Source organism: Lissotriton helveticus, chromosome 1_1, assembly GCF_964261635.1.
Source record: "Lissotriton helveticus chromosome 1_1, aLisHel1.1, whole genome shotgun sequence".
Lineage (NCBI taxonomy): Eukaryota > Metazoa > Chordata > Amphibia > Caudata > Salamandridae > Lissotriton > Lissotriton helveticus.
Window position 1 is genome coordinate 1349797616 of NC_136057.1, and position 15293 is coordinate 1349812908.

General features: G+C 44.7%; 1 protein-coding gene across 2 annotated transcripts in view; it reads right to left on the bottom strand.

The window, feature by feature from the left end:
• The window catches only part of POLR3H (RNA polymerase III subunit H), a 182010-nt gene that overhangs the window by 118198 nt on the left and 48519 nt on the right, over positions 1–15293 (bottom strand). For both annotated transcript variants that reach the window (XM_078683152.1, XM_078683149.1), the window contains 2 exons: positions 3398–3550; positions 2193–2289 (listed from right to left, as the gene is read on the bottom strand). In XM_078683152.1, coding sequence (XP_078539278.1) covers positions 2193–2289; positions 3398–3508 — 208 coding nt within the window. In that variant the 5' untranslated portion in view covers positions 3509–3550. The remainder of the gene's footprint in view (positions 1–2192; positions 2290–3397; positions 3551–15293) is intronic.

The window sequence follows — 15293 nt, forward strand, 5'->3', positions numbered from 1 at the left end:
AACACTGATGTAGTTTCTCAGTAAATCCATTCAGATGAGGAAGCTCAGTGACTGTGTTGTGAGAGACAGACTGCCAAGACCAACATTCCCAGGGCCCCAGGAGGTGGTTCCTGGCTATCATGTTCACCTGGGTACCTTTAGTGCAATAGCCTTGTTAGCAACCAGTGAGAATGGGAAAAAGGAAAGCTGGTTCTGCAAAAGGTGTTCCTTCAAATGCCCTCCAAGCAACACGGTCTATCACATCATACCTTACCACAGAAATGGGGGCAATTAAAAAATTAGCTCTGGTTGAAAAACACACAGACAAAGTACAACGTCTGTCATCAGCCCCATTCCCTGCATGAGTGGTAAATAAAGATGACAAATTTAAAACCATGGGGCTGCTCCTAAAAAAGTTAACAGGGTTTTGACGGACTTAATCGCAAAGATTGTGCAGAACAACCCCCTTGCAGTAGCACTAATCTGCACCTGTAAATTATTAATATAGGCACAGAGACTGTAAATCCCCCCTGATTAACTGGAAAAGAAAGGAGCCTGATGTACATTTGCATTTGCCTCCATCTTGCACCCAGTTTGTGGTCATTTTAACGAACGTCCAAAGTGGTACATTGGCTCATGCAAAACTCAGGGTGGTGAGAAGACATACATGATGACATTGACCTCTTTCAGTAGAGATCTCTGGCCTCGAGGCAGTTGCCTTCAACCCCCTTGCTACTGGGCCTGGGAGCTCAAGTCACCTGCAACCACCACACGCTGCATCACACACCATTTAATTTAGGAGGCAGGACTGTTATGAGGTAACTGGTGCAACCAACACCTGCGTCTCTTGCTGGCGTTGGTTGCACCAGTTACCTCATGTATAGTGCACTGCTGCCTGTGTGGGCTACAATTACTGCGCTGATGGGGCCCCTCACATTACATAGAGGCTGGAACACAGGGGCTGCGGGCCTATATTACGTTTTACACCCTGCCCCATTAGGCATGTGATGTCCAGTATGCTTCCCAGCACAGACCCCACCCCACCCTCTGTGACTCACCTGAGGCCTTGCTGCAGCTTCAGTGGAAGGCGCGGGCATCAGAAGACCGGGCAAAGCTAGTCAGGGGCTAGCAATAATTAAATCATGGCCGCAGTTACCGCACCCTCTCAGCCGTCTCGGATTGATTGATGCCTCACCGTCCGTGCGCGCACTTTTAATTGTGCAATGCGCATGACAATGACCAGCCCCACCCTAAGGGTAAAGTGTGTAGAGGGCGGAGGCATCTGCGCGCCGTGCACCATGTAATTAATGATAAAGGCGCGGCGAGGTGTAATGATGGCACGCGTAGCGGAAGTTACGTAACCTAAACATCAATATCAGGGGCACAGTGATGTGTGCTTGTTTGCTTGGCGAAGGGGAGCGCGGGGGCCCCCCCGCAACACGGGGGCTGTGGGGGCCTGTGTTACGCCCCTGGGCCTGGGGGAAGTTTTCACACTTGTCTATGATCCATCTCCTTTGGATCAGTGGCAACATAGAAAGGCAAGGAACTTCAACAGTGACTTGGTTCAACAGGAAACCCATGGAGGGTTTAGGATCAACAAGATCATGAAAAATTCAAGCACTGTGACCAGATCCCATGGCTCAGATGTTTGTTTAAAGGAGTTGGTTGGGAGCTCACTTACCAGTTTTTTTGTAACTCTAGCAGGAGTACATATACTGTCAGTAAAAGTGCTGAACTGCAAGTAATGTAACTAGTTAGAGAATAGTTTATGTAAATAGGCAGTGAATTCTTGCAATTCAAACAAGTTCTTTTGGCTTGAGACTGCTTTGGATTAGAGAGGTGGTCAGGTTTTTTTTACCTTGGGAAATCTGATATAGAAGCAGCTGCTATTTCTTTGCACATCAACCAAGTTATGTGTTGGTGATTTGGAGGGTCTACTCACAGACATCTAGAACTGGTTCTAGTTCAGCGTGGGCAAGTGCACATTTGGTAAGAGACTTTTAGGAACAGAGATAGAAGAAAGAGAGAAGGGGCAACAAAATAATAAATAAAGAAGGTGCTTATAGAGTTTAAGAGAGACAGAAGCAAATAAATTGAAGAGAACAGGAAAAAAGATATATCACACAGAAAGTATCAGAGATCAAATCACAGGCGAGAGCATGTAAGAGAGTATGTGAAATGTGGCCAGAATGAATTGGAGGGAGAAACATTACCTTTGGTGTGTGAGGCTCCATCCCCAGGAAAGATGTAGGAGTCCTCCAGTTGGGTGATGTCATATAAGCAGATACAGAGCCCTACATTGTACACCACCTGTGAAGGTAAAGAGGGAAATCTCAATGACTGAAGGTGCTACTCCACGCAAACTCTGTTGATCCTCAGTTTAAATTAGAAGTACTTATATCCAATTCTTTGATGCCAGTGAAGCACTCCAGTGCATAATATAAGAATATTTGCACTCCCTAGATCAACATTATTATTATTATTACATTTGTTGAGCGCGCAGCTACCCAGAGGTTTCCCGGCGCTACATCTGCATATGTTGGTAGCTGTACTCATTACAGATTGCCCAACCATGATCTCGAAAACACCATGGATTTTGATGTAACTATACAGAGCAGGGAGGTCCGAGAGGGTAGAAATTATTCTGCTTTGCTGGACATCCTTACTTCCATGGCACATGGCCCACCGTTGCAACTCATCCTTTGTACAGAGCTTTACAAAGCCTCAATGTTTTCTCACTGGAAGCCATCTGAGATTGGAGGACCTGAAGAAATACACCTGTTACATCTGCATCGATATCAGTCTTGCACTATGACTTTTAAGAGCACAATAGGCTTAGTGTCATCTTCCAGGCCATGTGACCAGTGTATCTTTGCTCTGCCTGAAGGAAGCAAAGTAGTAGGGTCAGGCAATTGCTGTGAATCTTGGGCCAGTTAGAGAACTATAACTACATCTCCTAATAAATTGTTCTTAGCTAATATCTGTCCTAAGCATGCTGGAAGTATAAACCAGAACACCCACCGTGTGATATCGCAATCTTAAAGAGAAAGATGCAGTCAATGGTAACATGCGCACAGACCCTCACTCCTAAAATGTAGCTAAGAAAACTGGATGGTGACACTTCCATATATTCAGAGCTTTAAGATGCCAGTTCCTTCTCTTCCATGTCTCACCACAAGAAGGCACAGAATGGCATCTCAGCCCTGCATGGGGGACTGTGAGGACCAGTATATTTGCAGTTCCACAATGCACCAGCGGATAGCAGACTAAAGCCCCTAGAGACTTTTCTGATTCAAAGTAGTTTGATGGTGTTCATTTTTGAGCATACGAAAATATGTTTCGATTTTCTTCAACAACTGTTTTAGCACATTTCTAACGAAAAGCACAGACACGCAAGCTGAGAGGACCATGTCCTTACCTTGTTAGCCAACTTCTTGTTGAGTTCTTCAGCAATTGAGTCATTTAGCCTCCTTTCAAACTGCCAGGGTGGGGTTCGCACAGTGTCTATCATTTCCACCAGTACAAACATGATGGCGAACAAGCCCCCAGAACAAACACATGAAGTAAAGAGCTGTAAAACAAAGGGTTCACAATGCGGCGTCATCAAATCGGAGCTCAAAATCCTAAGGAGCAGTGCAAGTGAGCAATTACAACTCACAAAACAAGAGATACATTTTACAAGGATCCCCAAAGTAAGCCAACAATGTGACATGGATGCCAAAGGAATGTCGACGCACACAATATACTCAACATGAAAATGGAGGCTATGAAACCACTGTATGCGTTACGGGTTAAGCTGCGTCTGAAAACTTAAGTACAGATAGAAAAACAATTAAAAATATGATATTCAAAAAAATACACCAACATTTTAGAAAGATGATCGCATAAATTATCTGTTTGCAGCTTAAGCAACACACATATTGCAATATTAAATGGCAATGCCCAATTCTTTCGAAAAATAGGTCTCATGTGTTCTACTCAATACATTTTAAGCTTTACAAGCAAACAAGCTGTGCACAATATCCTCCCTACCGTTACCGCGTAGCTGACAACCTTTTCTCCACATCCCGACCTCTACTAACATAAGACACTGTTTTAAAAGTTCTAAACAATGAACTTACAGTAGGGTCCAAAGTAGCTGCAGACAAATTGCATACCAAAATATGACTGATACTGTACCATGAGACTTTTTCATACAATGCTATCTCTTGTCAAACAATTTTCTTACATGTTTAGCCATAACCGATGTTTTATTAACTCTTTCTTTGAAAACACTACCTCCTGGGTGAAAACTTCTCCGCAGCCAACGGTGAAAGTATAGACTGTTCTCTGTATTCACTAAAAGTTCATCTAACAAAGTGAGTTGATTATTTTCTAGAGACATATAGCTGTTATACCAGCACTTAAATGTCTGATAGCGTAATTGGTGCCTATAATTAAGTACCAGTTCCGACTGCAAGACTTGGTCTCATTATCATAATTCTCTTTAAAACATTTTTTTAAAAATCAGCCAACACATTTACTCACTTGACAAGATCACCAAGAGTGCTCTCTATCCCACATAATAAAAATTACACAGATTTGGCCTCATAGATTTCGCAATTGTATCAATTATTTGCTTGCACATACCAAAGAACAAACATAGATTCCCATTTGTAACTGACAACTTAGCGATATTTTTCCACATGCAATTTCCAAACCAATGAACAGTCAAAATACAGCTGCAAGTAAAGGCAAAGTCACCCATTTTCCGTAACTTTATCTCAGCTATTTCCAACACTGATAAAAGTTTCAAAGGTTTTATATAAATATAAAAAAGTACTTTTGATTGTAAACCTATTGACATTAAGTCAGTCAAAACAGTGCAATTGACATACATACAAAAAGCTAAAGTGACAAATCTCAGCGTGACCAGGAAAAACAGCAGATTGGCTACGTAAAGAGAAAATAGTAAAGGGGCAAGAATGCAGTGCTGGGGTGCATTCAGGTTATTACAGAATGCATCTACTTTAATATTGACCCAAGTCTTTGAGCTGCTATACTACCAACTTCAGTAGGGATTCTGAGACCTCCCACTGCCCTTAACCTGAGCCAAAGAAATGATGTATCCACTTTGTCAAAAGTACTGCTTAAGTCAATAAATGCAAAGTACACTTGGTATTTATTTATCTCGTATGTATCTAGCATTATAAATAGTGCCAGAGAATTGTAAGCTGTAGAAGCTACTTTTGAATATCTAGATTTCATTAGCTGGAAACCGGTTCAAAGGAACCACTTTTTTGTGTAGTTTCACACGGAGAGGTTTGGTAAACAATTTCTTGCACTATCAATAATGCTATCAGTTGGTAACTATTTAGCAATCGTATAGAGACTTTAAAACAAAAATAGGGCTTAGGAGGCTTTATTTCCATTCAGTTGCATTGCACACTTCTCTATGAAATACACAAGGAGTGTCTTCAATGCATTTGTTCATAGTAGCACATTTTGCTTTAATATTACATGGGTTACTAATCAGGACCTTGTGCGTGTGAGAATTTTAAGCAGCTATTCAATTCACCATCACCTCTACATCCTGATGGTACAACTCTATATCAAAAGCTAAAGATTTGCAGCGTCAAGGACTAATTAACAATGGCTAACTTCATAAATTTCATAAGGGGCTTTTATGCCATTACGCCACATTTCAGAGCTGACCAAAGTAACTTTTGTAGGAACCAAATTCTCTGTAATCTTTGATATACAGCCTTAAAAGATATGCTAATTTTTTTCAATCCAGAACATGTTTGAATTTGCACTAAATTATACGTTCAGTTTGTTCTTTTGCCTGAAAAATAGGTCACTGGTGATACCGTCTACTTCATTTCACTGTTATCCACCTAACTTCCATCTGTTTAACCTACAGGCTGTAGTTTTTTGATCCTTTTCTGTTTCATCCATGTCTAATATTTCTTTTTCCACAGCGATCATTATTCTTTATATTTCAAATCTCATTTGTAGACCAGTTTGGAATACTCTCCACCACTCTACTAATCAGTTTGTTATAACCTGACAGATCTTTTGGTCGCAACAGTTACTCTAAATGTGCTATCAATTCTTTCTACATCTTCTAGCTGTGCTTAGAATTCCTTGATTTCAAACTGCCATTTCTGGAGGCTGCTTCATCATTTCACCACAGTAAGTATATCCAAGCCAGTTTCATTCTAGCTCACTAAAGTCACATACTCTTTGTCACTGCTAAACTTTCTCTAGGTGTCCTCTGATATCAATGGGATGCTCAACCAATTCTGAATCCCTCATTCCAGAATTAAGAGATCCATGATGTAATCGTCCACAGCATTTCCACTGTATTTCTCAAACTATTACTATGCGGGACGAGTGACAAGGAAGTGGAGACTGAGATTTACACCTTCTACTGGGGACCTCTATTGCATCAAAGCTAGTCGCTCTTAATTAATCCAGTTATGCAGAAAAGATCCCTTGTGTATGGTAACCTGAAAGTCCCCACTGAGCACACCATGCTCTACCCAAACCTGACTGAAGCCACTAATATTAATTGCGTGCAATTAAGATATTTGGGCAAATAATTCCCAACTGTGCTATTTATTTAAATAAAATTAGTTGCTGGAAAATATATTTTAAAACTGCAGTGGCGGGGGGGGGGGGTCATATTGATAAATAGGTTACTTATTTCTGAGATCGTCGTTATGAACAATAGCAAACCCGTGTCTTTGGTATCAGACTTACTATTCTAGTACCCTTGTTGTATCTTATGAACTCATGTTTGTATGTCTTTCTTGAAGTGTTCATACATTCAAGGCGACCTGAGGGTTTGGTGGCAATGAGGAGGCTTGGCTCCAAATTCTGTGCTCACAGACACCATGCAAGGACTTTATGTGGGAGTGGGTCCTGTCGGTTCTCAGACCCAGCAGTAATTAAAAAGTGAGTTTCAAATTTGTCCTTCTTGGGCCCTGTATAGATGTCCTTAATTTTACAGACAAGACCAATGTTGGAATTCTCAAAACCCAAAGTAATCCACATCAGTGAAGCAGTCCCTGTTTACATTTCACATCTTACTTAATTTTGTATTAACTGAAATGTTTTGTTTCATGCAACATATGATTGTTGTATAGGGCATTTGGCGAACTGAGTCACCTCCAAGTGTCTGGGTGACTTCCGATTGCGGGTGGCGTTTATAACTTGGCAGGCTGAAGACGGTACTAGTTTCTCACTATTACGGGTTTTCAGATTACATGGACAGACGATCCTTGGCCTCGATGATCACATATGTACCATTTCCAACTATGTTTCTATGAGAAAGTGTGTGAATGAGGTACTCAGTGGCTAAAACGGTCATAGGCATTTCCTCACAGTAAATATTGACAGGTTTGACAGGCTTAAATTTGTGTGGGGGATGTGGATTTTATTGCATCTGGCATTTATTGTGTGTGATAAAATGCCCAAAACTCATAATTCTGATATGTGCAGTAAAAGGAGTTATATCACATACTTAAGTTACACAGACCACTCATAGAGAGGGACTAAGAGTGATACTTTACCCCAAGTAGAACACAACAATTATGTACACATGAGATAAATTACATAAATGAATGCCTTTTGTGCAATGTAATATTTTATCCACTCTTTTTTAGGTCTCGACTATTATATCTTATGTTATCTTATCTTATCTTATCTTATGCTGTATTTATAAAGCGCGCTGACACCGGAGGTTTCCTGGCGCTGTGATTAAGATTGAGGGTGGAGGTCAGAGTTTAAATGAGGTTTGAGAAGAGCCAAGTTTTTAGGCTCTTTCGGAAACTTAGCAGGGAGCCAGAGGTTTTAATATGGAGGGGGAGGGATAAATAGACGAGAGTATAGTGGGCAAAACAAGCTCTGAAACCATCGCGGATTGCGTCCAGTTCATGTGGTGCACTCGTGCGGAATGCGCGTCCACATCAAACCCATCAGCCGCCCTCCCACAGGCATCGAAGCTTCCCCAGCGTGCACTCGGCCTCAGGCATTCACCCCAGCGCGCGCTCAGCCTCACATCTCCTCCCCCCTAATTCACCCCTGCTGTTTCACTTTCACGGCCGCGAGGCCGTGCTCTAGCTCATTATGCCGAGAGCTTCAATTAAAAGGGATCCGCTCCCCCGCCCCCTGCTTCACACGTCAAAGGAATGCGCCCCTCACCCCCGCAATGCTGAGAGCATTTCCCGGCCGCTTTTAATTTCGTTTCGCAGCCGTTTTTTTTTCTTTTTTTGCTCTACGTTTTGCTATTGTAAATAAAAATATTTTAATTTGTTAAAGGTAGAGCTCTAACTGCACTGTGACCTTCAAGTGTTTTATTGTGTGTCATATTGCCATATCCTGTATTTTTCTTGGCTATATTATTGATTCCAATTGTCTCTGAACAATTGTAAATCGCCCTGATACTGCAAACATAATGTTCGCGCTATAAAACTCATAATATATACATTTTTAAATTAACAATTAGATTTTTGAACACTCCTCACTTCCTAGGTGACATTTTGTCTGCTCGACCTCACCACACTTTAAGAGGTGTAAACACCCATATAAAATAAATGGCCACGAATGAGCAGTGCAACATTGCCCAAGCCCATGTGACCAGTGATCAACGACAGTTACCCACCCGAGAACTGCCCAGCAATCACGGACTACTCCCAGCACCTGGAGCAAAAGCCTGACAACATATCCCGAGGATGGGTGGTGAAGAGGCTTGCTAAAAAGTCCCTGAGCTTGGCAGAATGGGCTAATTATAGAGGGTGTCAGGTCGTCAAACGCCCTTTGCCCCCTTCACACCTGTCAGCCTGACTCTGTTTCGGCTTCTGGTCCCTTCATGGCATCAGGGATGCCCCCTCAGAATCTCACGCGCATGAATGATGATGTCCCCGTGCCCTGTCATGCGCACAGCGTTAAGTAAACCTCACATGGGCGCTTTAACTGCAGCTTTACTACGTGTTGTGATTTGGCCGAGCATACGTTATTGTTTTGTATGTTAATGTTTCCAACTCTTGCCAAGCAATGTAGACCACTGTGGATAATGTAGCTAAGAAAAAGAACAGCCGGGATTAGTTTACAGTAAAAACCACAAGCAAAGCGCGCTCGGTTTGCATTTCAGCTTCCGAGTGCCCGTTATCATCCGCAAGTGCAGAGAGCGGCTTTTTATCTGTGCCTTCAGCATCTCTGAACTGCCTTCTGGCCGAGCGCGGTTTGTGGCTTCTTTATTGGCAGCCTTGTATATTATTTCCAATTTGAGCTGCCCTTAAAGCTCCTAATCTTGCTGCTCTTGTCGACTGCTGCCGTCATTCATGCACCTCTGAGGTAGCGGTGGGAAGGCCAGGCACAGCTGTTGGAGGCTTGTTTTCTTGCTTCAGACTGGCACATCGTGTGGAATACCATATTTTTCCTTTTTTAGAGAGTTAAGTCACTTAGGGCCCGATGTAGGTCGGTCGGTAACGGACGAAAATCGGTATTTTCGGCCGTTACCGACCGGTATATCAGAAATGGTATGTAGGGCCCTTAATTTTACAGAATCAGTAAATTTACCGATTGGTAAATTTACCGATTCTGTAAAATTCCGAATCGGTATTTTTACCGATTTGGTAAATTTGAGATGTAGGTGGGACTCTTCTGAGTCCCACAAGCCTTACAAAATCGGTATTTTACCATCAAATCCAATTTGATGGTAAAATACCGATTCCGGTGTGCATGCATGTGTGCATGCACACCTATGCCATATGACAGGCAGACCTGCCCTTGGGGCATGTATGCCTGCCACATGGCACCCGAGCCTGTTTTGGGGGGGCCAGAGGGTGTCAAAGTGACACCCCCTGCACCCTTGTGAAATTAGGTATTTACCGATTTGGTAAATACCGAATCGGTAATGCCCATTCATTCCTATGGGCTTCAAAGCCCATAGGAATGAATGGGCATTACCGATCGGTATTTACCGAATCGGTAAATACCGATTTTTATCCGATTCGGTATTCCAGCACATCTGGAATACCTACATACCCACCCCTCTGATTTACCGATTATTATGAATCGGTAAATCAATCCTACCTACATCTGGTCCTTAGTATTCAGCGGTTATAACAGCCCCCCCCATCCCCCAGCCTCTTTTTCTCGAGATCGCTACATCACTTAAAATCTTCACCTTTATTGCATTTAAAGTAATTATAGTGCTTAAAACTTACGACCTCTTATATTGGAGTTAACTACACCATGAAAGGTGTAATATTCTAGCACTTGATAAACTCCGATGCTGCTGAGTCGTAAATTATCTGGTGCTACAAATACCACCCAGTTACAAATACCACATGTTTTTGGGGAATTACGTTTTGATGTTGGTGCCTACCGCTGCAAAATCAACATGTTCCGATAAATACCGGGTATTTTACCGGACAAATATCGGCAGGTTTGAACTACCGATATTTTATACAAAACCCATAATTGTGATATGTGGTAACAGCAGATAGCACACACATATCATTTAACAGTGCTGTTGTGATGAGGGCCGTAATGTCGGCCCACCATTTCTTGCAGTGCGCTAGCTGCATCTCCTAATACGATTCATATAACATCTGCGCACTGCTTGCGTTTTCGATAGGCACTATACTCATAACTTGTCTTGTGGTCAGGGCAGTGCCCTCTGCCCTGCAACAAGTCATGCACCCAAAGGGGCTGGAGGTTTAGGAACCGGAGGGCCACTTCTCTGTGGCCACCATCTTTGAAGTCTTTTCAACAAGGTGGCTTTCTTTTTTTAATAAAGCAGTCAAGACGTATCCCACACTCACCAAGATTTGAAGTTAAGAAATATTTCACGAAGTTTGTGGAGGGAACTATGGCAACCTACTTTACAGTGCTGCAGCAGAGTTGTGTCTGAGCTTCAACATGTCTTGCCTTTCAGAGAATATTTGGCCTCTCAGATAGCTGTGCACATCACTCAGGAACACCACCACATCACTCAGGGGCACCACTCAGGGACACCACCACATCACTCCGGGACACCACCACATCACTCAGGAACACCACCACATCACTTGGGGACACCACCACATCACTCGGGGACACCACTCAGGGGCACCACCACATCACTCAGGGGCACCAACACATCACTCGGGGGCACCAACACATCACTCGGGGACACCACCACATCACTCGGGGACACCGAGTGGGGACATATCTTGCACACCCCTAGCCGTAAGAACTTAAGCCGCTCAACCCCCACAAAGCTAGCCACCCTCAACACCAGGTCATTGCAGAAACACCATTTGGAAATTTTCACCCTCTTACAGGACGAGACTATCGATATCCTAACACTCACCGAAACATGGTTGAGTGATGCTTCTTCCCCGGATATCATCGCCGCCCTTCCCAGCGGGTATGATATGATCTGGCATAATCGACCAGAGGGGGCCCGAGGTGGGGGTGTAGCAACGATCTTTAAAAGGCAACTTATGGTAACCAAAATCTTAGCAGAGACCATAAACACCGTTGACCTACTGGGGATAAAAATCACCTCGAACAACTCCTGTCTTATTATCTTAACAGTATACTGCCCACCTCAAAGTACCCCCATGTTCAATGATCTCTTCATTCCCATTATATCAGATCTATGTACACGCTATAAAAACATTCTGGTAACGGGTGACTTTAATGTCCATTGGGATAAAAGTGATCAAAACTCATCCGTCCAGACTTTACAGACTATCATGACCGCCCTTGGACTGACACAACTCGTGGAAGTTCCAACTCATATAAAAGGCCATATCTTAGATCTCATTTGGTCCTCGACACCAAAAACGGTCATCACAAGTATCTCACCTTGTATCTGGTCGGATCACCACCTTATTTTATACGACCTACCGCAAAATATTTACCAGGCCAAATTACCGCTAAAAACAAAAAAAGTGCGCCAATGGAAGAAAGTGAATTCAGAAACCCTAACCAAAGTCTTGCCTAAATACAAACAGGATTTCACTACCTTCTCTGATAGCATAGACCTAGACTCAAAGTATGACGCGATAACAACCACCCTTAGGCAATCAATCGATGAGCTAGCTCCTGAAAAAGTACAAAAAGTAAAAGGTGTAGAGAAAGGAGCCCCCTGGTTCACCGAAGGTTTACGTGAACAAAAAAGAAAACTTCGCTACCTCGAAAGATGCTGGAGGAAATCTAAAATGGATATTGACAGGGAATCATATAGATCATTGTTTCAATCATATAAAAAGCTCATTACATCAGCTAAAAAGGATTACTATGAGACACGCATTAATAATGCTACTAACATCCAGAGAGAGACCTTTCAAATCCTGAAAGAGCTGAGTAAGAAGGAGGAAAAGGCAGATATCCAGATCGACTGCGATACCTTTCAAGGTTACTTCCTCGAAAAAGTAGCGACCATCTTGTCTGATATCAAGAAGGACAACCCTGTCTCTTATATCGACCAACCGCCTCCTCCATGTTCTTCAATCCCTGTCTTCACCAGCTTTCCTGAAATTGACTCCACCATTCTGAGACAACTTGTATCATCCACTAAATCAGGCTCCCCCGCTGATCCCTGCCCGCCTGACATCCTTCGGCTAGCAATGCCGATTCTAGAAGACCAAATCTTAGATCTTTTAAACACTTCATTAGCCACTGGAACACTACCATCTACCTTCAAAGAGGCACGCGTCAGACCCCTGATAAAAAAGCCTGGAGCAGATCCAACTAGCTTAAAGAACTACAGGCCAATCTCCCAGCTGCCATTTCTGTCAAAGGTACTAGAACAGCATGTATTAAAATCTCTGTCATCCCTCCTGGAATCTCACCACCTCCTCCAGGAGCGGCAAGCTGGTTTCCGTGCCCACCATAGCACGGAACTAGTAATGCTGTCAGTACTAGATGAGTTAAGATGCATGGCTGACGGTAAAAAGCCAAGCGCCCTGATTTTATTAGATCTTTCAGCGGCGTTTGATACCGTCAGCCATGCACTGCTCCTGGACAGACTGGCTAGGTTTGGGATAGGAGAGCAAGCCCTCAAATGGTTAACAGCTTTCATGACAGGAAGGACGCAGAAGATCCAGTTGGCAGACCAGGTCTCAGATGTGGGCATTTTAGCCTGTGGAGTCCCGCAGGGATCAGCACTCTCTCCGCTCTTATTCAACCTGTACTTACAACCATTGATAGAGTCCCTGGCAAATATGAATTGTAAAGTCTTTAACTATGCTGACGATACGCAGCTGTTGCTGAGTATCGATAATACATCATCGGCTCAGTCTTTGGCCCAAGACATACTACGATTTACTGTGAATTGGATGTCGTCCAATTTGCTGAAAATCAATCCAGATAAAACGGAAGTGCTTGTAGTTTCAACCTCTACTTCCCCCTGGAATGATTTATGTTGGCCACAAGAACTAGGACCCACCCCAAAACCGTGCCGTAGTGTCAAGAGTCTTGGGATGAAAATTGACCAGGAACTCTCGATGGTCAACCAAGTATCTGCTGTAGTTGGTTCCTGTACCAACCTGATCAGGCAACTACGCAAACTCGCCCCCCTGCTCTCGAGAAACATGCTGCGAACTATTGTCTCCGCCACTATAGTGTCTCGAATAGACTACGGCAATGCGCTATACCTCGGCCTTCCAAAAAATTCCATCAATCGTCTTCAGGTTATTCTGAACGACGCAGCACGTTTGAGCTTTGGACTGCCGAGGAGGACTCATGCCTCCCCCCTGCTCTATAGGCTACATTGGTTGCCCATGACGCAGAGAGTAGAATTTAAAAGCATGTGTATCTGCCACAAAGCAATCCACGGACAGGCGCCAGCCTACATAAAAGAAAGGCTTGAGATATACGAACCTAAGCGCGCCCTGCGATCATCCGGATCTTTTCTGCTATCCTGTCCACGTTTCAAGTTAACAACAAAAGGAGGCAGATCTTTTTCAGTTCAGGCTCCGACCATCTGGAATAAGCTACCGGAGGCACTTCGTAGAGAACCTAATCTCCTCCTTTTTAGGAAGTCCCTGAAAACCTTACTCTTCAAAGACGCATTCCCATCTCGATAGTCGGCTACCAGATCAGACACTTCTATATTCTTTTCCCTCTTTGTTGCTGTACTTGTTCAGTAGCGCTTTGAGACCTGTAGGTGAGTTGGCGCGATACAAAACACAGTTACAAATTACAAATTACAAATTACACCACCACATCACTCAGGGGCACCACTCAGGGCACCACCACATCACTCAGGGGCACCACCACATCACTCGGGGACACCACCACATCACTCAGGGGCACCACTCAGGGCACCACCACATCACTCAGGGGCACCACCACATCACTCAGGGACACCACCACATCACTCGGGGACACCACCACATCACTCGGGGGCACCACCACATCACTCGGGGGCACCACCACATCACTCGGGGACACCACCACATCACTCGGGGACACCACCACCACCACATCACTCAGGGGCACCACCACATCACTCAGGGGCACCACCACATCACTCGGGGGCACCACCACATCACTCAGGGACACCACCACATCACTCAGGGACACCACCACATCACTCAGGGGCACCACTCAGGGGCACCACCACATCACTCAGGGACACCACCACATCACTCAGGGACACCACTCAGGGGCACCACCACATCACTCAGGGGCACCACCACATCACTCAGGGGCACCACCACATCACTCAGGGGCACCACCACATCACTCAGGGGCACCACCACATCACTCAGGGGCACCACCACATCACTCGGGGGCACCACCACATCACTCGGGGGCACCACCACATCACTCGGGGGCACCACCACATCACTCGGGGGCACCACCACATCACTCAGGGACACCACCACATCACTCAGGGTCACCACTCATGGGCACCACCACATCACTCAGGGGCACCACCACATCACTCGAGGACACCACCACATCACTCGGGGACACCACCACATCACTCGGGGACACCACCACATCACTCGGGGACACCACCACATCACTCGGGGGACACCACCACATCACTCGGGGGCACCACCACCACATCACTCAGGGTCACCACTCATGGGCACCACCACATCACTCAGGGGCACCACCACATCACTCGAGGACACCACCACATCACTCGGGGACACCACCACATCACTCGGGGACACCACCACATCACTCGGGGACACCACCACATCACTCGGGGGACACCACCACATCACTCGGGGGCACCACCACATCACTCGGGGGCACCACCACATCACTCAGGGACACCACTCAGGGGCACCACGACATCACTCAGGGGCACCACC